The sequence below is a fragment of the Doryrhamphus excisus genome, linkage group LG1 (assembly GCF_037039965.1).
Source record: "Doryrhamphus excisus strain RoL-2023G ecotype Guam linkage group LG1, RoL_Dexc_Guam_v1.1, whole genome shotgun sequence".
Classification (NCBI taxonomy): domain Eukaryota; kingdom Metazoa; phylum Chordata; class Actinopteri; order Syngnathiformes; family Syngnathidae; genus Doryrhamphus; species Doryrhamphus excisus.
In genome coordinates, this window is record NC_136357.1 from 23,808,502 (window position 1) to 23,834,847 (window position 26,346).

Here is a 26,346-nt window from a genome sequence, read left to right on the forward strand (position 1 = left end):
AGGCGGAGGAGATGCTAGAAGAGTGGAGGTTTGCCCTGGAAAGGAGAGGAATGAAGATTAGCCGCAGCAAGACGGAGTATATGTGTGGGAATGAGAGGAACCCAAGTGGAGGAGTGACGTTCCAGGGAGTAGAGCTACAGAAGGTGGAGAATTTGAAGTACCTGGGGTCAACAGTCCAGACCAATGTTGTTTGGTCTAGAGACAGAAGCAGAACTCAAGGTAGCAGAGACAAGGATGCTGAGGTTCTCATTGGGAGTGACCAGGATGGATAGGATCAGGAAGGAGTACATCAGAGGGACATTACATATTAGAAGCCTTGGAGATAAAGTCAGTTATCGGCCAGACTGGCATAGAGACTGGCATAGAGGCATAGAGGAAGACCAAAGAGGAGGTTTATGGATGTAGTGAAGGAGGAAATGAGGGTAGAAGACAGGGTTGGATGGAGGCCATTGATTTGCTGCGGCGACCCCTGAAGGGAAAAACCCAAAGAGGAGGAAGAAGAAGGTAAACCACTTTTGTTGAAAGAGTAGATTCACCATCGCTGCATCACTGCAACTTCTGAGGATTTGTGTCTACAAATGGTGAGAAGACTCGTTGATGTGGTTTACCACTGAACGCTGCGGTGTTGTGATCCAGTCAACTTTGCTGAAGAGGTTCCTGGTTTTGCTCCTGCCAAGTAAAAGTTTGTTATCAATCCAATTGATGCATTTCTTTTCACAGTTTCCTACAACTAACAAGGCAGGAACCAAAGTACGCTATCATTGCTCTTGACTTGACCCAGAAGCTAGCCTTCACATGACAAGTGCAGGCAGTCCAAATCCCTGTGACATGGTAGCTCAAAACGCTATCACGAGCAGTCACCAGGTCACCAAGAGTGAGCTTTTCACCTGCCTTCATTTACCATCAGGTTTGATCCGTAGCAGCGGCACCCCAAATTGCAGAGAAAGCCCCTCTGCTCGCTTTCTACCACGGCTTGAATGTAAATGTGTAGTTGACGTCGATCCAAATGGCTGTCATAATTCATTTGTGCAGCTCTTAAATCTCTCCCTGTCACCTGGCACGCCTGCTCTTTTCCAATCCAAACATTATTGATGCCGCTGTCCTTTGATACATAATTCATCAGTCACAATGCTTTTTTTGGAATCATCGTCTATATGTCTGTTTTTATGGATTTGCTATTGTGTACATAAGAAGTCATATCAGCCAAGACTTGTCAGTTTTGAGGCCTTGACTTCCTAAAATATTTTATATTCGGTATGTATGCAGTCCTTTATGGCGCTGGTTCAAGACCCAACCGTGATAAGTGAATTTCCACCAAGTTAGGATTCCTATTTAGAAATACAATATTTTCATAGTTAGAGCAGAGAAAACCAAAGTATGCTTTTTAACATGATTAGAGCAATGTAGACATGAAATAACACCCCTATAGTCACCTGTACAACCCTCTTAGCCAATATAGTATGAGAAAATAAGATAACGAAAACTCATGCTGATATGTGTTGTTAGAAATGTCTTCTGCTGTTCGGAGCGCTGGCTGGAATCTGTCTATATTGTCCCGACTGGAAAAGAGCCACTATCCATCCTCCACAGAGACCAAGTCTCCAACTTTTGGATTCTTCATACAAATACCGAGACATATTTGTGGCCATAAATTTCACTGAAAACCGAATCCTACAAAAACCGGAACGTACAAGAAGCGAGGTTCCACTCCACACGCACTGGATTGATTTGTAACCTGAGCCTCCAGAACGGGAGACGAGTGGATCTAAATTGCTACCCTCACCTGTGCTCATAAGGACAAGATGGCGGGTACAAGCGGCCAAAATGTGGGGTGGCTGGGCGCTCCCTCGGAGATAAGGTGAGGAGTGCTGTCATCCGGGAGAAACCGGAAGTAGAAACGCTGTTCCTTCGCATTGAGAGGATTCAGGTCAGGATGCCTCCGGACGTGGTCGTGTTTAGGGCTGGCAGAGAAGGTCTTCCCGGCCCTGAGCACCTGCCACTGCATGTGCATATCTCAAGAGGATTTGGGAGAAGTATTCTTAAATGTTCTGACAATCCCAAGCAAAATGTTGACTTTTTCAAATGAAAACCAGAAGACGAAAAAGGGAAGGAGACATTCAAAGCGGCTCCTGTCTCCCCCGAGAGACGCTGGAATCAGCAAAGAACTGATGAGGAGAACTAGGAGCCGAGACACAATTGGACTCGTCAGACAATAGAAAGAAGTACAGGTAGTAATAGTAGTACTCGCTGTACCCCAGTTGCTGTCGCCTCCATTTCTTCTGTCTTCTGTTTGGTACAACCAAAGACAAGCCGATTGTTGCGTTCATGGCAACAAAGCTAAATGCTAACCATAAGCGTTCGGCGGGGTTCTTTGCAGCAGGTTTAGTTAAAGAGCAGCGGCCGTCAATATTGAAGTGTTCATGGATGGTTCCAGCGCAGCAAAATAGACTTTTGCTCTTTTCTTCATTGTGACAAAAGGCCAGCCACTTTGCTGGAGTTCCCTTTCCCCTTTTACATAGTGATAAGACAGCCATTATGCTTTCAACCTTTCTTTTCACCCAGCCAGCAGAAAGGGAAGAGAGAAAGAGGAGGAGGACAGAGAAAGATTTCTTCCCCGAGGTGAGCCCGGTCTCACCTCCGTGTGGCGGGCTTTTTTGTGAGCAGTGAAGAGGTCCTTAACCTTCTATCAGATGGAGCACACAGTTGTGTTCTGCTTGAATAACTACATTGAAAAGCCCTCAAGCACAGGAGATGGTTCTATAGAGTCTGCTAGCGTGCAGGGAGAGACCTGCTGGAGTGTGACCCTGGCATGATGCGCATGTTCTCTCTTCAAACGCCCGCCAGTGCTTCACCAAGAATCGGTGTTCCTCGTTGTCTGACAGCCTTTCTCATAATGTCACAGCAACATACTAATCCACCTCCTTTAACACCGCTCGCTTCACATCTCTTTGCCAATGCTTCCGCGGCGTCACCGTCGCCTTTCTGCGGTCAGGTCTTCTGCTGTTGAATCATTCAAGACACCTTTATACTCCACTGGGGGTGTCCAAACCCTCCCATGGCTACCAGGCGACCCCGCTACCAGGCTAGCATGCTACCATGCTACCACACTACCGTGCAACCCCGCTATTCTGCTACCTCGCTGTGATGCCACCACGCTACCATGTTACCATGCTGTCCCGCTACCATGCAACCAACCTGCCACGCTAACTTACTACCATGCTACCCCACTACATGCTACCAGGCTACCATGCAACCCCGCTACCACGCGGCCACGCTAGCCTGTCAATACGCTACCATGGAACCCTGCTACCACGCTACCATGCAACCCCATGCTACTCTGCTACCTTTAAATATGAATAATCCTTCATTCATTCATTTTCTACCGCTTATCCTCACCAGGATCGCTGGGGTGCTGGAGCCTATCCCAGCTGTCTTCGGGCGAACTGGTGGCCAGCCAATCACAGGGCACATATAGACAAACAACCATTCCCACCCACATTCATACCTAGGGACAATTTGGAGTTGCCAAGGATGTTTTTGGAATGTTGGAGGAAACCGGAGTACACGGAGAAAACCCACACATGCACGGGGAGAACATGCAACTATTATAAATAAATATCGAATAAACATATTTTTCATATTTTATCTTTCAACCAGGGCTGCACGGCAGGCGAGTGGTTAGCGTGCAGGCCTCACGGCTAGGAGACCCGGGTTTGATTCCACCAGCCATCTATGTGTGGAGTTTGCATGTTCTCCTCGTGCATGTGTGGCTTTTCTCCGGGTACTCCGGTTTCCTCCCACATTCCAAAAACATGCTAGGTTAATTGGCCACTCCAAATTGTCCATAGGTATGAATGTGAGTGTGAATGGTTGTTTGTCTATATGTGCCCTGTGATTGGCTGGCCACCAGTCCAGGGTAGACCCCGCCTCTCTCCCGAAGACAGTTGGGATAGGCTCCAGCAACAAGCAAGCCTGTGACCCTTGTGAGAATAAGCGGTATAGACTGGTATTGACACTAACACTACTAACATTGGTACTGACACTAATACTACGAACACTGGTACTGACACTAATACTACTAACACTGGTAATGGTACTGACACTAATACTACTAACACTGGTAATGGTACTAACACTAATACTACGAACACTGGTACTGACACTAATACTACTAACACTGGTACTGACACTAACACTACTAACATTGGTATTGACGCTAATACTACTAACATTGGTACTGACACTAGCACTACTAACATTGGTACTGACACTAATACTACTAACACTGGTAATGGTACTGACACTAATACTAACACTGGTAATGGTACTGACACTAATACTACTAAGACTCGTAATGGTACTGAAACTAATACCACTAACATTGGTACTGACAGTAATACTACTAACACTGGTAATGGTACTGACACTAATACTACTAACACTGGTACTGACACTACACTAATACTACTAACATTGGTACTGACACTAACATTACTAACATTGGTACTGACACTAATACTACTAACACTGGCATACTAACATTACTAACACTGGTACTGACACTAATACTACTAACACTGGCAATGGTACTGACACTAATACTACTAACACTGGTACTGACACTGATTTTACTAACACTGGTACTGACACTAACACTACTAACACTGGTACCGACACTAACACTACTAACACTGGTAATGACACTAACACTACTAACACTGATACTGACACACTAACACTACTAACACTGGTACTGACACTAATACTACTAACACTGGTACTGACACTAATACTACTAACACTGGTAACGGTACTGACATTAATACTACTAACACTGGTACTGACACTAATACTACTAACACTGGTAATGGTTCTGACACTAATACTACTAACACTGGTACTGACACTAATACTACTAACACTGGTACTGACACTAACACTACTAACACTGGTACTGACACTAACACTACTAACACTGGTACTGACACTAATACTACTAACACTGGCAATGGTACTGACACTAATACTACTAACACTGGTACTGACACACTAATACTACTAACACTGGTACTGACACTAACACTACTAATACTGGTACTGACACTAATACTACTAACACTGGTAATGGTACTGACACTAATACTACTAACACTGGTACTGACACTAATACTACTAACACTGGTACTGACACTAATACTACTAACACTGGTACTGACACACTAATACTACTAACACTGGTACTGACACTAACACTACTAATTCTGGTACTGACACTAAAACTACGAACACTGGTACTGACACTAATACTAGGAACACTTACACTAATACTACTAACACTGGTATTGACACACTAACACTACTAACACTGGTACTGACACTAACGCTACTAATACTGGTACTGACACTAACGCTACTAATACTGGTACTGACACTAATACTACTAACACTGGTACTGACACGCTAACACTACTAACACTGGTACTGACACTAATACTACTAACACTGGTACTGACACAAACACTACTAATACTTGTACTGACACTAACACGACTAAAACTGTTACTGACACTGATACTACTAACACTGGTACTGACACTAATACTATGAACACTGGTACTGACACTGATACTACTAACATGGTACTGACACAAATACTACTAACACTGGTACTGACACTGATACTACAAACACGGATACTACTAACATGGTACTGACACTAATACTACTAACACTGGTACTGACACTAATACCACCAACACTGGTACTAACACTAATACTACTAACACTGGTACTGACACTAACACTACTAACACTGGTACTGACACTAACACTACTAACACTGGTACTGACACTAATACTACTAACACTGGTACTGACACTAACACTACTAACACTGGTACTGACACTAATACTACTAACACTGGTACTGACACTAACACTACTAACACTGGTACTGACACTAATACTACTAACACTGTTACTGACACTAACACTACTAACACTGGTACTGACACTAATACTACTAACACTGGTACTGACACGAATACTACTAACACTGGTACTGACACTAATACTACTAACACTGGTACTGACACTAATACTACTAACACTGGTACTGACACTAACACTACTAACACTGGTACTGACACTAACACTACTAACACTGGTACTGACACTAACACTACTAACACTGGTACTGACAATTGCTAGTCGACACCAGAAGTGTCTCTTTCCTTCATTCTTCCCCCATTGATGAATGGTGGATGAATGGTTGAGTAGATGTGGTCCTCGGGTTCTGAATTACTTCGACAAGTCATTTGACTTTGAACGGGAACGTAGACCAGGCGCGGCGCACCTGCCTTGGTCTATGCCTATGCTGACGGGGCCCACAGGGTTTGGCCAGCGCTCTTAAATTTGCTCTTTTGCACTCTTAATAATGTAAATTTCTTGGGTGCCTATGTCTGGCGCAGCGCCGCACACCCACGCCTCCATCCCTCCCATTGGCGCAAGTGGCAAAGAGGGAGGACTGCGCCACAGAATTAGAGCCCAATGTCTTTGACAAGTTAAAGCCCAAATAGCCTGACTTAACTGCCTCTGTCAGCCACTGCAGAACAAATTAGGAAATGACAGCAATAACCCTCATTTGTCATTGCCACCTAAAGCGTGACAACGGAGGAAAAGTGGCCTAATCAGCAAGTCTGGACAGATAAGCCCCCCCCCCCAACTATAAACACTAACGGCGTGTGGAGAATGGAACACAAAGCCGTGTGCAGACAGCCAATCCTGGGTGGATGTCGGCGTAAAGCCCGCCTCCTCCTATATTTGGTCATGCTATGAGAGCCACATCTGCAACTATTTTGCAGAGATGCTGAAAAGACAAAGAAGGTGAGCTGCACGCTGAAAAGAAGCAGGTTGGTGGGCAGCCGTGCCAGCGTCTTGCCCGGCAACGTCAACTTGTGTGCCAAATGTGCAGGCAGAGCGTGGCGGGTAGCGCTGTGCCAGCCTGCCCGCCTGCCACGCTACTTTTTTATCCAGTCAGACAGTTCTGCTTAAGCCAGACTCCTTTTCTTTTCTGGTCCCATCTTCTCCCAGAGCTTTCTCAACCTCCCATGAAAAACACAGGCCCGTGCACACGCATTTCCCCGTGCACGGCATGATGCCACGTCCTTACGCTTGCCTAAAAACCACAAGCGGCGCTTGCCTGGCCTTTTTCTATTCCCCTCCAAACAAAAGGAGGGAGTGAATGCACATGCCTCACTCGGCTTTTCACGCACTTCTTCAAAGATATCAAAATCAGGTCTTGTCTGCAGATAGGAGACGTGGGAAGGCTGCCTATCTGTGTGTGGCTTTATTGGACATGATGAGGGATGATATCATGGTGGATGCGCCTGTGAGATGAGGCCGGATGGCCATTTGTCTCACTTTTGCTTAGCGTAATGCGTTTATCTGTCTCCCTCCCCAAGACTGGACATTGGTGTTCATCAAAGAAATTGTCCAAACGCGTCTCCATTTTCTCAACGCTGGTCATTATTGTCATTGTGTGCCACTTTTCTCTCACATCTTTACTGCAGAATCAGAAGGGGAAAGGTTAACCCCATGAAGCCGCTGTGAATAGGCCAGAGTGCTGAGCGATAAACGGAAGTCATATTGCTCGAAAAATGCGTCAGCAAGAGGCAAAAAACAGACTAAGTTGCATTTATCTGTATTTATGGGGGCACGCCCCTCCCAACACTAAATTCACCAAAGGACAATGCCACAGCCACCGAGGACACAAACTAGAACTACACAACCTGGTAGGAGTGTAGGGTCCAGTAAGAACACACCTCTTACATAAAGCTTCTCCAAGAAGACCTGGCACCTGGATGCAACCAAACACCATTGTAGTATTCTCAAATGAGTCAACCACCTTGGCCTTTTTTAGTTCATGTACTTCTAGTACCACATATTCAAGCACATTTGGCCAGGTGAGGCATTTTCGAGCATCAAAATAGCTAAAAATAAAAGTAAAATACAAATGCAGAAGATGCGTTAAAAGACATGATGATGATGGTCACTAGGTGTCATGTTATGTTGATGAGAGATGCGTTCAAAGACATGGTGATGATGGTCAACTAGGTGTCCTGTTATGTTGAGGAGAGATGTGTTCAAAGACATGGTGATGATGGTCAACTAGCTGTCATGTTATGTTGAGGAGAGATGCGTTCAAAGACATGGTGATGATGGTCAACTAGCTGTCATGTTATGTTGATGAGAGATGCATTCAAAGATATGGTGATAATGGTCACAAGGTGTCATGTCACATTGATGAGAGATGCCTTCAAACAAATGTTGATAATGGTCACGAGGAGTCATGTTATGTTGATGAGAGATGTGTTCAAAGACATGGTGATAATGGTCACAAGTGTCATGTCGCATTGATGAGAGATGCGTTCAAAGACATGGTGATGATGGTCACTAGGTGTCATGTCACATTGATGAGAGATGCATTCAAAGAAATGGTGATAATGGTCACGAGGTGTCATGTTATGTTGATGAGAGATGCGTTCAAACACATGGTGATGATGGTCACTAGGTGTCATGTTATGTTGATGAGAGATGCGTTCAAACACATGGTGATAATGGTCACTAGGTGTCATGTTATGTTGATGAGAGATGCGTTCAAAGACATGGCGATATTGGTCACTAGATGACATGTCACTTTGATGAGAGATGCGTTCAAAGACATGGTGATAATGGTCACGAGGTGTCATACCACATTGATGAGAGTTGCGTTCAAAGACATGGTGATGATGGTCACGAGGTGTCATGTCACATTGAAGATAGATGCATTCAAGTCAGTGAACGATTATGGCCACTAGGTGTCACCATAGAAACAGTGTATGTTGAATTGTATAGTTTTTTGTTTTGACAGTCACTGCTGAGTAGAAGTCACATGACCTGATAATACGCTATGACTTGATGAGAAGTTGACACTTGACATTAAAAGGAGGATGTCTTGTGTCTTGCAGGTGGATGATGCCATGCTCATGTTTGATAAGACGACCAACAGACACAGAGGTGAGTACGCCACGCCGCTATGTCCTGCTAATTCCCGCTATATGTCCTGCTATGTCCCGTCCTTGTGCGATAGCGCGTCCATTTCACCTGATATTCCGTCTGCTGAACAAAGGGAGCGTGGCAAAGTGATCAATAAGCCGGGACTGCGTTAGGAATGTTGCAGCATTAGCGTGTGTGTGGAAGATGGGGAGATGGCGGGTGCTGTGCAGTCAGATAACAGTGTCAGATAACGGCCAGGAGAAGCACAGACGTTATCGCACGCTCATCGCCATCTTATCTCTAGATGAGGGAACATTTCTCTCTCAAGCAGAGGACTTTCCAAAGACAGGTTTCCTCCTGGCGCCGTGTGTGTTTAAGCCAAACGGCACTCAAACGCTGGATTCAACCACCGCTTAGCACATCTAGGCCTGTCATTTCTCTCCACCGCTATTGGATGGGAGAGCAACTAGAAAGAAGGAGCTGGCCTTGCTGCATGTGAATGTGTGTGTGTGTGTGTGTGTGTGTGCGAGTGAGAGTAAGTCAGCAGGAAGTGTCAGGTACTTCCACTAGAGAAAGCTGCTGGCTTTTCTGTCACATCACTCAGTTTCCTTGTTTGCCATCACAGCTTCACATCGAAGTGAGCCAAAGAGCAGTTAGTTTGCAGCATCAGCACCATCAGCACCATCAGCACCATCAGCAGCATCAGCACCATCAGCACCATCAGTGCTCTAAGAAGCATAGATGTGGGATCATATCTGATGAGATGGATTGTGGCAGAAGGTTGGGAATCAACTCCAATCAAATGTAACCAATTCCCACAACAACTCTCCTCACCAGTCCCCCCCCCTCCCCCCACATTTCCTCCCATGGAATGTGTCCCCGAGAATCCCGCATGGCCCACCCTGGTTTGACTTCCAGTCGTGATGGTGTGATCATCATCTCCCAGCCTCTCTCATTTAAGACAAACATGCTATCAGCAAAGCAAGATGAACTACATCCAACGTGTAAGAAGAAGGGTTACCACTTTAAGAGTGAGACAGACGGAGAATGTCTGCCGCCTGTGGACAGAGCAGACGTTGGACAGGAAGGGAGCCTTCCATGCCGACGGCGCATGAAATGAATATGAATCGGCCGCGTGCGTGAAAAGATGAAACAGGCCGCCGGTGAGTGTCGGTTAAGCAATAAAGAATATCGTGACAATACAGCATCTCAGCCGTCAACCATTTGTATCACTGCACACATTTCAAGGGAGACTAAGACTAAGTAGAGTAGTCAGTGTACAGCCGGTACAGACAGGGTCATGTCTGGATTGTTGAGTTATCCTGTCCTTTAGCTGGTATGTAGTACAGTACAGGTGATACTTTGTTGAGGATACTTTTATGCATCATCATCATAGTAGTACTATCCAAGTGCTGTATGTGTACTACTGGATGTGTCGCTGAAAAGAAGCAGAAAGTAAACTGGTTGAATACGGAAACTGGGAGTAGGCCAGCAGCGTTGCTAGCCTCAAGTCTGCAAAAGTGAGGCGTGTGAGTCTTATTATGTCCTCTAAATTAGCAAAGGGGGGTGGAAAGCTGACTATTTCATGTCTGGGGGGGGTCTGATCAAGATAAACACCACATTTATTCTGTCCGGCCGTTTGCCGTGATGTCACTCCATGAATGTGGGTGGCACACATGGGTGTAGCGCTCCGCACCGGAAGGCAGGGAAGCGGGTTCAGCACCCGGGTTCATCCTCTGTTGTGCATCGCTGTCTCAGCTTCTCGGCTTTCCCCGGCAGTCCGTGTGAGTACGCCGTGCAGACAAAGTCTTGGAGCCTGCTAAATACTTTCCGAGTGTGAACCTTAGTGGAAGTGATCTGTGGCTTTGAGGGGATTTTGATGTGGAGTGACAGAACCCGGCGTGGGGTCTTTGAGACCACGCGTTGTCTCTCTCGTCTTTCCTCCCCCTGTCTGCTACACAGCCAGAGCGGATGGATGCAGCGCTCGGGGACTTTGTAGGCGTTTGCCTTTGGGCGGTGAAATGCCCTTCAGATGAAGACCATGATAGAGAAAAGTCTTTTTTCTGATGACAGCAGCCATATTATATCCTATTTATATTGGCTGTGACAAGGAGGCAGGAGGCAGGAGGCAGGTGCCGTTTGGCTCCTCCTTGCTGCTTCCCTTAATAGCATTTCGATATTTTCCTCCAGTGGGAATTCGAGACAGTAGACATTTAGCGCTTTTATCTTGAGTGGACAACAGGTCTCCGAGATGAAAGACATTGAATATTACACAGCCATAAGAAAAGGTGAATAATGCATCAGCGCCACTGGTGTGCTTGTGTAATATTAATGGCTTCGCTGCTTCCAGGGCCAGAAAGGAAAGGGCATGAAATATCTCCTAAGCCAAACCGCTGCCTCGGTCGGCTGCCTGCACATCCAGTGGTCTGCGCTCCAAATCAATCTGCCACCTGTGTCCGCTTTTATCCTACACATTGACTCATGAAAAAATAAAAAGTCATTTCTATCCTTGTGAAAGCATCATAACTTCTCCTGACGATGCTTTGCTGAATCCCGGTCAACCCATCATTACATCATCATAATAACATTTGCTGATCCATCTGCACTCCCAACTCATCAATAATTGCATCTCGCCTGCGTTACACTGATTTCTTTTTTCAAGGCACTCCCTTTTGTGTGTTTTTTCAAGTATGCTTAATCATCGCAATTTGTGGTTTGGAGGAGAAAATACATTTCCGTAAGTAAAACATGGACGCTTTGTGTTTTTCCCATCCGCTCCACTCTCATGTAAAATCTCTCTGTATACGGTATTCCCTCATTTATTAGTTTATATCAGGAATGGCTTCCGCATCCGTAGGATTCCTCATTTACAAATTCAATATTTTCATAGTTATAGCATCGAAAACCTGTTTAGCTTCTACCTTCTAAATATACTTGAACACGAGTAGAGCCCTCTAGACATGAAATAGCACCCCTATAGTCACCTAATATGGTAGACAGTGTTGCTATAAATGTGGCGGTGTGGCTTACATCCGCATCCATAGTCATGTTAGGCATTATTGTGCCTGTTTGGGATTGGTAAAAGCTGCAATAAAAGTCTGGTAACATGAGTGCCACCTAGTGACCAGTGCGAATACTACATATCATCAATGCGTTTTTTGGATAGTTGTACTTGACTTCATTTAGACATTGTTAACTTGTAAACAATGCCAAACTAGGCATGCTATGTTTGCTAACAACAAGCACACAAAGCAGAGGCCTTAGTCGGCACCCACCTGGCATATCGCTATAGACACCAGGGTTAGTGCACAGCTGTGTTTAGGCTGGCCACAACAAAAGTCCGCTGGAGCCTATCCTGGAGGACAATCACAGGGCGCATACACAAAGTTGAGAGACACGTTCTCATGTTCTCCATAAGAAGAAGAAGGTTGAAACATTTTCAAATCACATGACTTCCCAGCCAGGACTTGCATGTGTGAGCGGATGATTGACAGCTGATTGGAAGTGTGATTTCTGTGTGAAATTGGATAGAGGACAAACGTCACACTCTCCTAGCAGCAGCATTGTCCTTCAGACGGCCCCCGTGAGGCCGAACAAACAACAGCCAGAGGAGACGTTCCCATTATCGCCTGCCCTCCCCCTTTCTCTCCCCCCTGCCCCCTCCCCCTCCTCTCATTCTCGCCTGCTTTTTATTTGACGCAGAGCGACGAGCTGCGCTCCACACCCTCTCCCCACCCTGCCCTGGCTTCCACCACCCCTTGTCTTCCGCCCGCCGTGTCCCCTGCTTGGAGGACACTCGCCGTGAGCAAGGGCTGCCACAAAGAGCGCCATCTTCTCCTTGGCATTTAAAGGAGTAGAATGCTGCCGATTGTGTTGGAAATTGAACTCTCCAAAGCCGCTCTTGCCTCAGCAGCCGCTCATTGTGGACGACTTGAATGTCTCCGCTGAGCAGCTTGGACCGTCCAAGGGTTGATGCCAGAGGGCGTCTATTGTTCGGCTCCACCTCCATTCCACCTTCCTTTTCTCTTGGAACTCATTTATGGGAAAGAAAAGGAGCACACGGTGGGACATCACCAACCCAGCCCCCCCCACCTTACCTCCAACGACGCCATCGGGATGTGGACAACGCTGTGCGGTACAACCAGCAACTCTTCAAGGTCACATGACCTGAAATCTTTATTCAACATTTCTATGCATTTCAACTTCTGGAACACATCCACGACGCCGACCCAGCTTTCGCTATTGCATAATCGTCTCAGGAAGGGTCTCGTCCTGTCACCTGACCTCCTTCCCGATGCTTTGGTCTCAATCCAAGCTACCTTAAAGCTCACCGAGTCCCAACATCTACCTCCTCAGGTAGATCAGATAGGCAACATGTCAGTAGCGTTCATCATGAAGATGAACGTTGATGTTCTTCTACATAGAGCCATCTTAGATCCTTATTAGCCCTTCTTATGGTCCTTATTGTGTGGCACATTCTAAAGCATAATAAGCATAACAAAAAAACATGAACATTCATTTTCAATAATAAAGTCAAAACATGAAGAGAAACACATAATCTAAATGAGGAAAAGATGCGATCATTTGAGAATAACGTCAAATTGTGAGGAAAAATAACAGTAGCATAAAGTTGAAATATGAAATGAAGACATATTTTATGAGAAACAAAATAACAATGAAATGAGTCATTTTTGGAAAATTAGGCTGCAGAAAAAAATGATGATCGACTTTACAAAGATGATTTCACAAGAATGTAGAAATATTTGTCAAATGAAAAGACAACAGCAAAAATGGGAAAAAGAGCATATGGTAATGGTAATGGTTTTATTTCATTTGAACATGCATCAGATTACAATTGAATGCATCCCATAATCAGTTCCCAGTTCCACATGTCCAAAAGGAGTAGGAAGAAGCAAAGCTTATTAAATCCTACCCCTCCATCTGGTACTTTTACAATCAGTAACTGTTACATTTGTTCACTTCCTGCTTTCCTAATATAGTTTAAGTTATTTTTTTTTCAGCAAGTTTAAGTATTTGTGATTTTAGAAATAAGGAGTGAATAATATACTTTTTCCCAAATATGACAAAGCATTTTTTTTCTTGAAATATCCTTCTGAGCATATCTGCATGAGTTGGGGTCTGTTGAGGGACCAGACCTCAACTCCTGTCATGGACCCAGCAAGCGAAGTTGAAATCCCTGGTGCTGGCGGCCAGTCAGTGTTGCCTTCGTGGGCACGGAGGTAACGCTGCTCTAAATTCAACTCCCCCACAAATTGCGCACCACCAGTTTGGACGGCGGCTGCCTCTGCGTGACATTGACTTCTCCCTGCCAACTCCACTCTGGGAGCCGCACTTGCAAGCTCCTCTGCCAATTCAGGTAAAGAGATTACAGACACGCACAATGCCGTCTTCTGTTCCTCTGCCAGCTGGGAAAAACAGCCTGACAAACAGTAGAAACACGGCTCCACACACAGGAATGGAGCAGGCCCTCACACCGTGGAACCTCAACGAGGAACATGCTTTCTAACGGGACACTCATGTTCACGCAGGAGTCCCACATTACTGCTGCTTGCATCACTTCAAGCATACTTACCTTCTAATCAGTCACACCGTTAAAGTCACACTAAGCGGCGCTGGCTGCTTGCTAACTTCTACACCACCATATTCAACGTTATGCAGATATGTCATCATTTTGTTCATGGTGGATTTCAAGCGGTGAGAAAGAAGGTGCACGTCCCCCAAAATAAATCAAACATGCATCTATGAAAAAAACACAAAATGTCAAGAAGTGAGGAAAACATCCTGATGAGACTTAATTTTAGCAGCAACAACAAAAGATCATCCAAATAGAGCTTCTACAAGTTCCATGGCAAGGAGGCCCATCACGTCCATGAGCAGGAGGTCCTTCATGGTCCTTCCAACATCAACGTTCATCTTAATGATGAGATGATGGACCAAGTATAAGATGGATCTATGCAGAAGAACATCAACGTTCATCTTCATGATGAGATGATGGACCAAGTAGAAGATGGATTTATGTAGAAGAACATCAACGTTCATCTTCATGATGAGATGATAGACCAAGTAGAAGATGGATTGATGTAGAGGAACATCAACGTTCATCTTCATGATGAGATAATGGATCAAGTAGAAGATGGATCTATGCAGAAGCATATCAACGTTCATCTTCATGATGAGATGAAGGACCAAGTAGAAGATGGATCTACGCAGAAGAACATCAACGTGCATCTTCATGATGAGATGATGGACCAAGTAGAAGATGGATCTATGCAGAAGAACATCAACGTTCATCTTCATGATGAGATGATGGACCAAGTAGAAGAAGGATCTATGTAGAAGAATATCAACGTTCATCTTCATGATGAGATGATGGACCAAGTATAAGATGAATCTATGCAGAAGCACATCAATGTTCATCTTCATGATGAGATGATGGACCAAGTATAAGATGAATCTATGCAGAAGCACATCAATGTTCATCTTCATGATGAGATGATGGACCAAGTAGAAGATGGATCTATGCAGGAGAACATCAACGTTCATCTTCATGATGAGATGATGGACCAAAGGAATTAAAGAACATTCCCATTTGAGAGGCTAAAACCAGATGTTATTTGCATTTTGCAAGAAAAGATCGATGACCCAAACACCAAAATACTCGTGAATGAACCGGATAATCACTGACTCGTGGATTCTTGGATTGATTGTTGCCGCTCGACTCCAAATCGATGAGTAATGTCTGTGGTGCTTTTGTGTGCTTATGGGCGAGAGGGGAAATATAACTGGCTTCATTATCTCTCATCTTTGGCGTCTTCCATTGGTTATGGAAAGGCTGCCAGTCCTCCCAAACCAGGAAGCGGAGCTGTGCCTCCACAGGTGAACCGTTCCCCCCAGAAAAGCCTCGGTGTTTGACGTCACCGCGATGCCTCATCAGCCAGCGGTGTTGGGGATTGAACATGGCCGACTGAGCAGAGGATGTCTGGCTGCAAAGTGATTGCTGGCTCATTGACTGCGTAGGAGCGGAGGGGGGAGGGGGGTAAGGGAACACGTGCTGTTCCAAAAGAAACGGAAAACGGAAAAAAAAGAAGGTAGAGTCAGAACAAGGAGAAGGAGAGTGATGTCATGCTGAGGGAGGAGAGGAGGAGGAAATAAAGAAGGCAAGTGCCTCAATGGGGAGCCTCCCCCTGCTAACTCCTCCGACTGGAAAACGCTGGCTATGGCTTCAAAGAGCGCCAGGCGACCTCCAGTAGGCCTCCGCTCGGAGCAATTAGAGATCACTCCAGCGGCTACCTCCTGGCCAGCCTGCAAATCCCTCCAAAATACGCTCTGATTACTGCTGCAGGACACCGGCTGTTTACCAAAGGCTTGAAGGGAGCTTTGAGAATGGCCTCTTTTTCTTCAGGCAAGACACGGAGACCTCGCAATTCCCGTTTTAAAGATGGCACCGCTTGAGACGAGAGAAGCAAAGTTAACCAAGTGGTCTTGCCAGGAGTTGGTCAGCACCGTTATCGCTGCAAGAGCACAAAACCTGTTTGGACTGGACTCAAACACGCTTTCTTTTCTCAAGGCCGTCCACAAGGTGCGCTTTGATTGGCGGTTCTCTCCACTGGCGATCTCTGTTTGAACAGAGCCAATCCCACCTGCAGGTTGTGTAGGAAACAATGGGCAACCATCAAGGACAAACTGAGATGGACGTAAGCGTCCTGTGAAATGACTCACCCTCTCATATATTAGTAGCCATAGAGAATGTCATTTAAATGGCAGAGCTAATGGTACGGTCCAAGTCCCGGCCACCTGGGGCCTCCTGTCATGGCCTCATCACGCTCACAAAGAAGGTGAGGTGAGCCACTCTTACCTTCATCAGCTTGTGGTGTGTGGACGCCATGCTACTGATCATGTAGTAACAGCTACATGGATGCTAACATTCATTCATTCATTTTCTACCGCTTTTCCTCACGAGGGTTGCGGGGGTGCTGGAGCCTATCCCAGCTGTCTTCGGGCGAGAGGCGAGGTACATCCTGGACTGGTCGCCAGCCAATCAGAGGGCACATACTATAGACAAACAACCATTCACACTCACATTCATACCTATGGACAATTTGGAGTGGCCAATTAACCTAGCATGTTTTTGGAATGTGGGAGGAAACCGGAGTACCTGGAGAAAACCCACGCATGCACGAGGAGAACACGCAAACTCCACACAGAGATGGCTGAGGGTGGAATTGAACCCCGGTCTTCTAGCTGTGAGGTCTGCGCGCTAACCACTAGTCCGCCATGCAGCCCGCTAACATGTCATACGTGTTGTATTTTAGTAGAACTTCCTTAGCAACATAGAAAGGAAGGCTATACACCTAGCCTCCAAAACAAAAACATGTAGCTTTGGCTAGTGGCCTGAGGCTTTGGGACCAGTGTGTAATCAAGCTAGCTGCTAGCCTAGTGGTGAGTAGGCAGCCGCTGTGGTGTGGCGATGGGTCACTACGCTAGCCACGTAGTTCTTGGGTGTAAGAATGTTATATTAATACTCATAACAATGTGCCTGGGGCGGCACGGCGGTCGAGTGGTTAGCGCACAGACCTCACAGCTAGGAGACCAGGGTTCAATTCCACCCTCGGCCATCTCTGTGTGGAGTTTGCATGTTCTCTCCGTGCATGCGTGGGTTTTCTCCGGGTACTCCGGTTTCCTTCCACATTCCAAAAACATGCTAGGTTAATTGGCGACTCCAAATTGTCCATAGGTATGAATGTGAGTGTGAATGGTTGTTTGTCTACTATATGTGCCCTGTGATTGGCTGGTGACCAGAAAGCTGGGATAGGCTCCAGCACCCCCGCGACCCTCGTGAGGAAAAGCGGTAGAAAATGAATGAATGAATGAACAATGTGCCTCATATGTGTTAGAACGTGAGAAGGCACAGAAAAGAGCCAACGTGTGTTCATGTCTGATATCAGGATGGGACGATGGTCCAATTTCTAAAAAACTGTATTTTACCTTTAAAGGGAATTGGTCCAAATATTGATCCGCAACAGCGATAATTGCATCAAAGCTCGACAGAAGACGTGTTTAGTAAGTCAACAGTGGCATCTGTTGAAGTGCCGCATAGTTGTGTAAGAGATGATGCCTTCAATTACCTGCTGGATGGTGTCTGATGCCTTCCAAAATGGAGGAAAGGATGTTGCTGTGTAGGCCATCCTCACAGGGGCCTTCTGGTATTTTGCAGCGCGCCCATGGAACCTCAGCGAATGGATTTGTAGGAAGTCAAGGCGTGCTGGTGCAACCTTGGCGCTTCCAGTTTAGAATTGGATTCCAGTATGAAGGAGGATAAAGGCAGGAGATTGTGGAAGAAAGCCTGGGGTTTTAATCTCATCCCCATGTTTATCTCAGCACCAGGAGACAAACCACGTGCCATTAAAAGCGTCAGCTGCCCCCACTGCTTGGACACACGGCTGCACCCCACAAGACGTTTGAAGGACAAAATGAAAAATGAGCAGAAAGGCACGTTTTTGTGTTGTAGGAGTGGCGATCCGATGGCCGTGTCGGCAGTGGAAAGGAATATTGATTTGGATGTGAATGTCTTTATGTGGCACACCAAGCGTCTGTGTTGCGCTCTAGATTCTGTACATTTCCATCCTCGGCTGCCAGGAAATGAAAATGCTAGCTTGAAATTGTCATCATATTGAGAGTTGGGCAGCCTTTGACCTTGTAATACCCCCACAGCTTCTCTGTTTGTGACCCGCCCGGAGCTTTTACTAAGCCAAAGCATCTACTCCTCACATCATCATTCTCACACCGACAGTGGATTTGCCGAGGTCACACCTGCTATGAGCTTGACCCGGAATACACAAGTCGACATCCCCGAATATGCACACAGCCTCAGATGTACACTTCCATGTTGACAACCAGGCCTTCTTCATCCGAGTCATACATCTTTTTTACACCGTGTCAACGTCAGGACGTGTCAAAATCATTATTGCTCTTCCCACTGAAGTGGTAGCTTCCCTCCGCAGTGTCCCCGCTACACTTGCAGCCTGATTGGTGCTCACCCAGGCGTCTTACAGCTGAGCACAGCACGGGAGACACTTGGCTAAATGTCCGCCACAGACTTGCTGAAATATGTTTGCTTTGGAATATTTGCCAAAACATGATGATCGCACCCCCTAGGCTGCATACACTTAGTACTTAGTACACGCTGCACGGTAATCACACAGTGCTGGGTACTCACACACTACACTGTAATCACATAGTACAGGGTACTCACACACTACATGGTAATCACGTAGTACGCTTACACACTACATGGTAATCACATAGTACTGTGTACTCACACACTACATGGTAATCACACAGGACAGGGTACTCACACACTACATAGTAATCACACAGGATGAGGTACTCACACACTACACGGTCATCACATAGTACTGGGTACTCACACACTACACGGTAATCATAAAGTACTGTGTACTCACACACTACATAGTAATCACACAGAACGGGGTACTCACACACTACACGGTAATCACATAGTACTGTGTACTCACACACTACATGGTAATCACACAGGACAGGGTACTCACACACTACACGGTCATCACATAGTACTGGGTACTCACACATTACATGGTAATCACACAGTACTGTGTACTCACACACTACACAGTCATCACATAGTACTGGGTACTCACACATTACATGGTAATCACACAGTACTGTGTACTCACACACTACACGGTAATCACACAGTACTGTGTACTCACACTACACGGTAATCACAAAGTACTGTGTACTCACACACTACATAGTAATCACACAGGACGGGGTACTCACACACTACACGGTCATCACATAGTACTGTGTACTCGCACACTACATGGTAATCACACAGGACAGGGTACTCACACACTACATAGTAATCACACAGGATGAGGTACTCACACACTACACGGTCATCACATAGTACTGGGTACTCACACACTACATGTTAATCACACAGTATACACTATACAGTAATCACATTCATTTTGTACCACTCATCCTCACGAGGGTGGGGGGGGGGGGTGGAGCCTATCCCAGCTGGTTCTAATAACTAGTTGTACAAAAACGTGGGATTTTGTTATCTGTTTTTTTTTTTCATTTTAACATTGCTCTTCAATGGGGAGGGGGGCGGGGGGGGTCCTTCCAAAATGGCCCCTCAAGCAATTCCATGACGACTCCCAACCAGTGGCCAGTGATTGTGCCGCGTCCTTTGTCACCTGCACGCTGTCCCATTGTCGGAGCTTTTATTAGACCCGCTGGCGGCCATTGTTGCTCCAACCGGCTGCTGATTGGCCTCCTGCAGGCCTGCAGGTTTACCACTTAAACACTCATGGAAAGCTTTTGATTTGTCTTTTTTTGAAGTCTAAACAATCATCACACTGCAGGATGCGTGCCGGCATGGTGCCACACCAGCCATACTTGATGTGCTGCTTTTGTGAGAAAAGAGGAAAAAAAGCACATCTGATGAAGCTGAGAAGAATAGAGCACGGTAATAAGCAGTCGGGGGGGCACATGCTGTATTTTCTTGGTGGGACTGGCTCTTCCGGAGCCCGGTGCGCCACCCATCAAAGGGTTGTGGTGATTTGGTGATCACGAGCAGCAAGAGGCGCTTGGCGTACCCATCACCATCACGCGGCGTATGTGATGACATGTGTGTAATAAGGCTTGCCTAGCCGGGCGTAGGCGTCAGGGTGGAGGTGCCTGCTTCATTAGCTACCCTGGCAGGATAATATATGAATAGCATTCTCCAACGCTCGCACAGGTGAGGGAAGAGACGGAGTGAGCGGAATCAGGCAGGCAGCCATTGTTCTTTCTCATCTCCTTCCTCCACGTTTCCTTCCTTTGTGTGCTTGCAAGCGTCGGGAGGATGTTGAGGCTCCCCGGTCACATTACGCCCCGTTTTGTGATGCGGAGCTCATTGGGTTTATACCATAATTCCTAATTCATTTACGGGTTTATTAGATTGAATTCATTGTGTGTGGCGTGACGCTTGTTTAGCAGCACGGATTGACAGCTTGCCAGTCATGCTAAGATTCCAGATCCCATCGGCGTCACGCAGCAGCACGTTGCTAATTGAGTTGAATGCGTCGCTGGTCTCTCCTCAGTGACTCCGTCTGTCGGCGTCTTGTCATCAGTTTGTTCGCACTTGACGGATTCCACGTCGGCCTTTGTGTGTTTAACTGTGCGCCTCTGAGGAGGTTTGCTGGGTTTTGGACTTGTTTTTGGTCTGCGCTTCTTAAACATGCCGTGCAGGAGCTCCCAGAGAGGGCTAGCTTCAAACAAAAAACGTCCTCGACCGCGTTCTCTTGTTCCAAGGATCCAAACATTGGTGCCGATTCACAGGAATAGGCAGACATATTCACACTTCAATGTGAATGTTGGCATTCACACCTTTTTAAACGACAAAAGACTCATCCATCATATTTTCATTATACAGTTGACTATATAAATATATGTAGGATGATAACCATGTAGTATCGATTTACTATATAAATATATGTAGGATGATGACCATGTAGTATCTATTTACTATATAAATATATGTGTATTACCTATTTACTATATAAATATATGTAGAGCGATGACTATGTATTATCTATTTACTATATAAATATATGTAGGATGATAACCATGTAGTATCTATTTACTATATAGATATATGTAGGATGATAACTATGTAGTATCTATTTACTATATAAATATATGTAGGATATTGACCATGTAGTCTCTATTTACTATATAAATATATGTACGATGATGACTATGTAGTATCTATTTACTATATAGATATATGTAGGATGATAACTATGTAGTATCTATTTACTATATAAATATATGTAGGATGATGACTATGTAGTATCTATTTACTATATAAATATATGTAGGATGATGACTATGTAGTATCTATTTACTATATAAATATATGTAGGATGATGACTATGTAGTATCTATTTACTATATAAATATATGTAGGATAATGACTATGTAGTATCTATTTACTACATAAATATATGTAGGATGATGACTATGTAGTATCTATTTACTATATAAATATATGTAGGATAATGACTATGTAGTATCTATTTACAATATAAATATATGTAGGATGATGACTATGTAGTATCTATTTACTATAAATATATGTAGGATGATGACTATGTAGTATCTATTTACTATATAAATATATGTAGGATAATGACTATGTAGTATCTATTTACTATATAAATATATGTAGGATGATGACTATGTAGTATCTATTTACCATATAAATATATGTAGGATGATGACTATGTAGTATCTATTTACCATATAAATATATGTAGGATGATGACTATGTAGTATCTATTTACCATATAAATATATGTAGGATGATGACTATGTAGTATCTATTTACTATATAAATATATGTAGGATGATGACTATGTAGTATCTATTTACCATATAAATATATGTAGGATGATGACTATGTAGTATCTATTTACCATATAAATATATGTAGGATGATGACTATGTAGTATCTATTTACTATATAAATATATGTAGGATGATGACTATGTAGTATCTATTTACTATATAAATATATGTAGGATGATGACTATGTAGTATCTATTTACTATATAAATATATGTAGGATAATGACTATGTAGTATCTATTTACTATATAAATATATGTAGGATGATGACTATGTAGTATCTATTTACTATATAAATATATGTAGGATGATGACTATGTAGTATCTATTTACTATATAAATATATGTAGGATAATGACTATGTAGTATCTATTTACTATATAAATATATGTAGGATGATGACTATGTAGTATCTATTTACTATATAAATATATGTAGGATGATGACTATGTAGTATCTATTTACTATATAAATATATGTAGGATGATGACTATGTAGTATCTATTTACTATATAAATATATGTAGGATGATGACTATGTAGTATCTATTTACTATATAAATATATGTAGGATAATGACTATGTAGTATCTATTTACTATATAAATATATGTAGGATGATGACTATGTAGTATCTATTTACTATATAAATATATGTAGGATGATGACTATGTAGTATCTATTTACTATATAAATATATGTAGGATGATGACTATGTAGTATCTATTTACTATATAAATATATGTAGGATGATGACTATGTAGTATCTATTTACTATATAAATATATGTAGGATAATGACTATGTAGTATCTATTTACTATATAAATATATGTAGGATGATGACATATCATGACAAAACATGTATTAGTCAGAAGTCATCTCTTTAATAGCAGTACTACACTTGCATCACACTTTAAGCTACGTATGTTATGTTCGCAGACATTTCAGGTAAATATATTTTTTTCATTTCAGCATACTTCAGTGTAGCAAATTGTAGATCTGAATGAGCCCTTCCGACGCCAGACTTTCTTCCAAGAAAATATTCGGTGTTGATATGACTATCTGAAAAGGTGGTAGTTGGACAATTGTCAACATAAAGGCAAACTGTAGATGAGCCAAAGTTCTTGGTGAGAGTAAATTCACTCATCTAATTTGCATATTATGACATCACGAGGCTGAGAAATGGTCAGATCCGCGTCTCCACCATACCCAACAAGCCAAATCATTATCGTCATCGTCATCATCATGGCGTTGGTGTATTGAGAAAGGAGGAAGGAAGTCGCGACACGTGTGTGCTGGAGATGCATGTGGTGCATGCTGGAATTGTACTGCTGTGTGTTCAGATCACAATGAAGTTGTAAAAGAGTGTCAGGCTCTGTGCGGCTGATGAGGACACCCCACTGTGTCGGTCGGTCTATTAGCTGAGTGCATTTTCATCCTAAGAACCAGGAAGGAAGACTAAAGAGAAGAAATGCTGCTTCTTTGGATTGTGTTGCTGTCAGTACTCAATGATCAGACAAACTCTATTCAAAATAGTAGTAACGGTGCTTAAAGCTGGAGGAAGAAGTACACAGATATACTGTAGCAGTACTGTAGCAGTCTGCGTACAAGTCAGGGTTGAGCTTGCATAAGTAAGAACAATGTTTATTTTCCCTTGAGTCCTATCTAAGTGTTGTGCAAGGGTGATTGTGTGTGTCAAGAAGGCCTTCCAGAAGAAATATTCGACTACAGCTAACAGACTGGATCTGGATGTGATAATAATATAACAGGTATAAACGATACTGTGCCGTATGTGTGCTGGGACAGCACTAGAGGGGAATCAATCAGGCGCACAAATAATATCTATCCAAAAAAGGAGGACCTGATGGGGGGGCCAATCAGATGTCAGGAAACCTGGCCAATGGCTAGTGGACTCAGTCAGTACACATAAGACATCCTTGGTGGAGGTAATGATGGCTGTCCTCTTTCCCTGCAGCCAAACATCCCACTACTGTGTGGTTTATAGCCATGGGTGAGAAATATGAATTTGTAAAATGGTGGGGGGTGGGGGCGTGCAGCTATCAGGGACCTCCATATGGTAGATCATCAATACTTGATCAGGTTATTTCAGGAACACACGCAGGGTGATTATGGGTGATTAATAAGCCTTTATGGGCCGGCATGGAATTGGCTAAGAGTGATTCAGAAGACCTTTATGAAGATAGCAAAGAGGATAGACCGTGCCTCGCCTGAACGTGATACATTGAGACATTGAGACGTGAGACGCCTTGAGACATTCAGACTAGATAACGTCAGACTCAACTCACAGTTTGGGTTCTGGAACCAAACTCAAACTGACAGGTAGGATAGTGGAAGGTATAGTGTGTATCTACAGTATTTATATCTAGAGTATGCATGCCCTCCACAGGTGTGGAAAAGTGGTTCTGTGATCTTGAAAGAGGTGGAAGTTAAAGGGATATTTCAGATTTCTTGGACATGAAGTTGTGTGACACAGCAGTGAAGTCCGTTACTCACTCCCCACTTGGTGTCCCGATCCGAGTTCTGGTGGGTTTTGGGTGCTGAGGAAAGTAGTTCCAGCGAGTTGCTGGGGACAGTTAAGTAAAGAGTTTGGCTTCTCAAGACAATCTGTCACACATTCGCATCACAAAAATGCCTATCAGCAACAGAATCAGACCTCACTAATCGCTCACCGTTATTTTTGCTCCCGCCTTTTCTTCCCTGAGATCATAATTTCTCCTCTCTTGGAGAGAAGTATTGGATTATGTTTTAGCTAATAGGTTATTGTTATCTTTATGCATTATTGTATTCATTCGTTCATTCATTTTCTACCGCTTGTCCTCACGAGGGTCGCGGGGTGCTGGAGCCTATCCCAGCTGTCTTTGGGCGAGAGCTGTCCACCCTGGACTGGTCGCCAGCCAATGGACAATTTGGAGTGGAAAATTAAGCTAACATGTTTTTGGAATGAGGAATAATAATAGTAACAACAACAATAATAACAATAATAGCAATAATAACAATAATAACAATAATAACAATAATAACAATAACAACAATAATAACAATAATAACAATAATAACAATAATAACAATAATAACAATAATAACAATAATAACAATAATAACAATAATAACAATAATAACAATAATAACAATAATAACAATAACAATCCATTCATTCATTTTCTACCGCTTATCCTCACAAGGGTCGCCAGGGTGCTGGAGCCTATCCCAGCTGTCTTGGCCAGCTAATGGACAATTTGGAGTGGCCAATTAAGCTAACACATTTTTGGAATGGGGAATAATAATAATAATAATAATAATAATAATAATAATAATAGTAGTAACGACACCAACAACAACAATAATAATAATAATCATTCATTCATTTTCTACCGCTTATCCTCACGAGGGTCGCGGGCGTGCTGAAGCCTATCCCAGCTGTCTTGGGGCGAGAGGCGGGGTACACCCTGGACTGGTGGCCAGCCAATGGACAATTTGGAGCGGACAATTAAGCTAACACGTTTTTGGAATGGATAATAATAATAATAATAATAATAATAATAATAATAATGCCTTTTATAGAGAATGGATATAGAGGAGGATATGTGCACGTATGTTGCCAGATCTTCAGTTCGTCATGTTTGAGTAAGTCACTTTGTTCCACTCGGCTTGCAGTCATTGCCCGGCATTACATCGCATTCCTCCAGGGTGTTTGTTGCAGACATGTAGCGTTTATGCGCTGGGAAATGCGGGACCAGGCATGTTGGAAGCGGAGAAGGTGCACGTGCGTTGATGATTCCTCTCACGGCAGCTTGTCCTGGCTTTGAAAGCGCTCGCTGTAAGACACG

General features: G+C 44.0%; 1 protein-coding gene across 7 annotated transcripts in view; it reads left to right on the forward strand.

Annotated features, from left to right (window-relative positions):
- msi2b (musashi RNA-binding protein 2b) overlaps positions 1-26,346 on the forward strand; it is a 274,616-nt gene that overhangs the window by 141,051 nt on the left and 107,219 nt on the right. For all 7 annotated transcript variants that reach the window (XM_058077481.2, XM_058077483.2, XM_058077480.2 and 4 more), the window contains exon 7: positions 9,009-9,057. In XM_058077481.2, the coding sequence (XP_057933464.1) occupies positions 9,009-9,057 (49 nt within the window). The remainder of the gene's footprint in view (positions 1-9,008; positions 9,058-26,346) is intronic.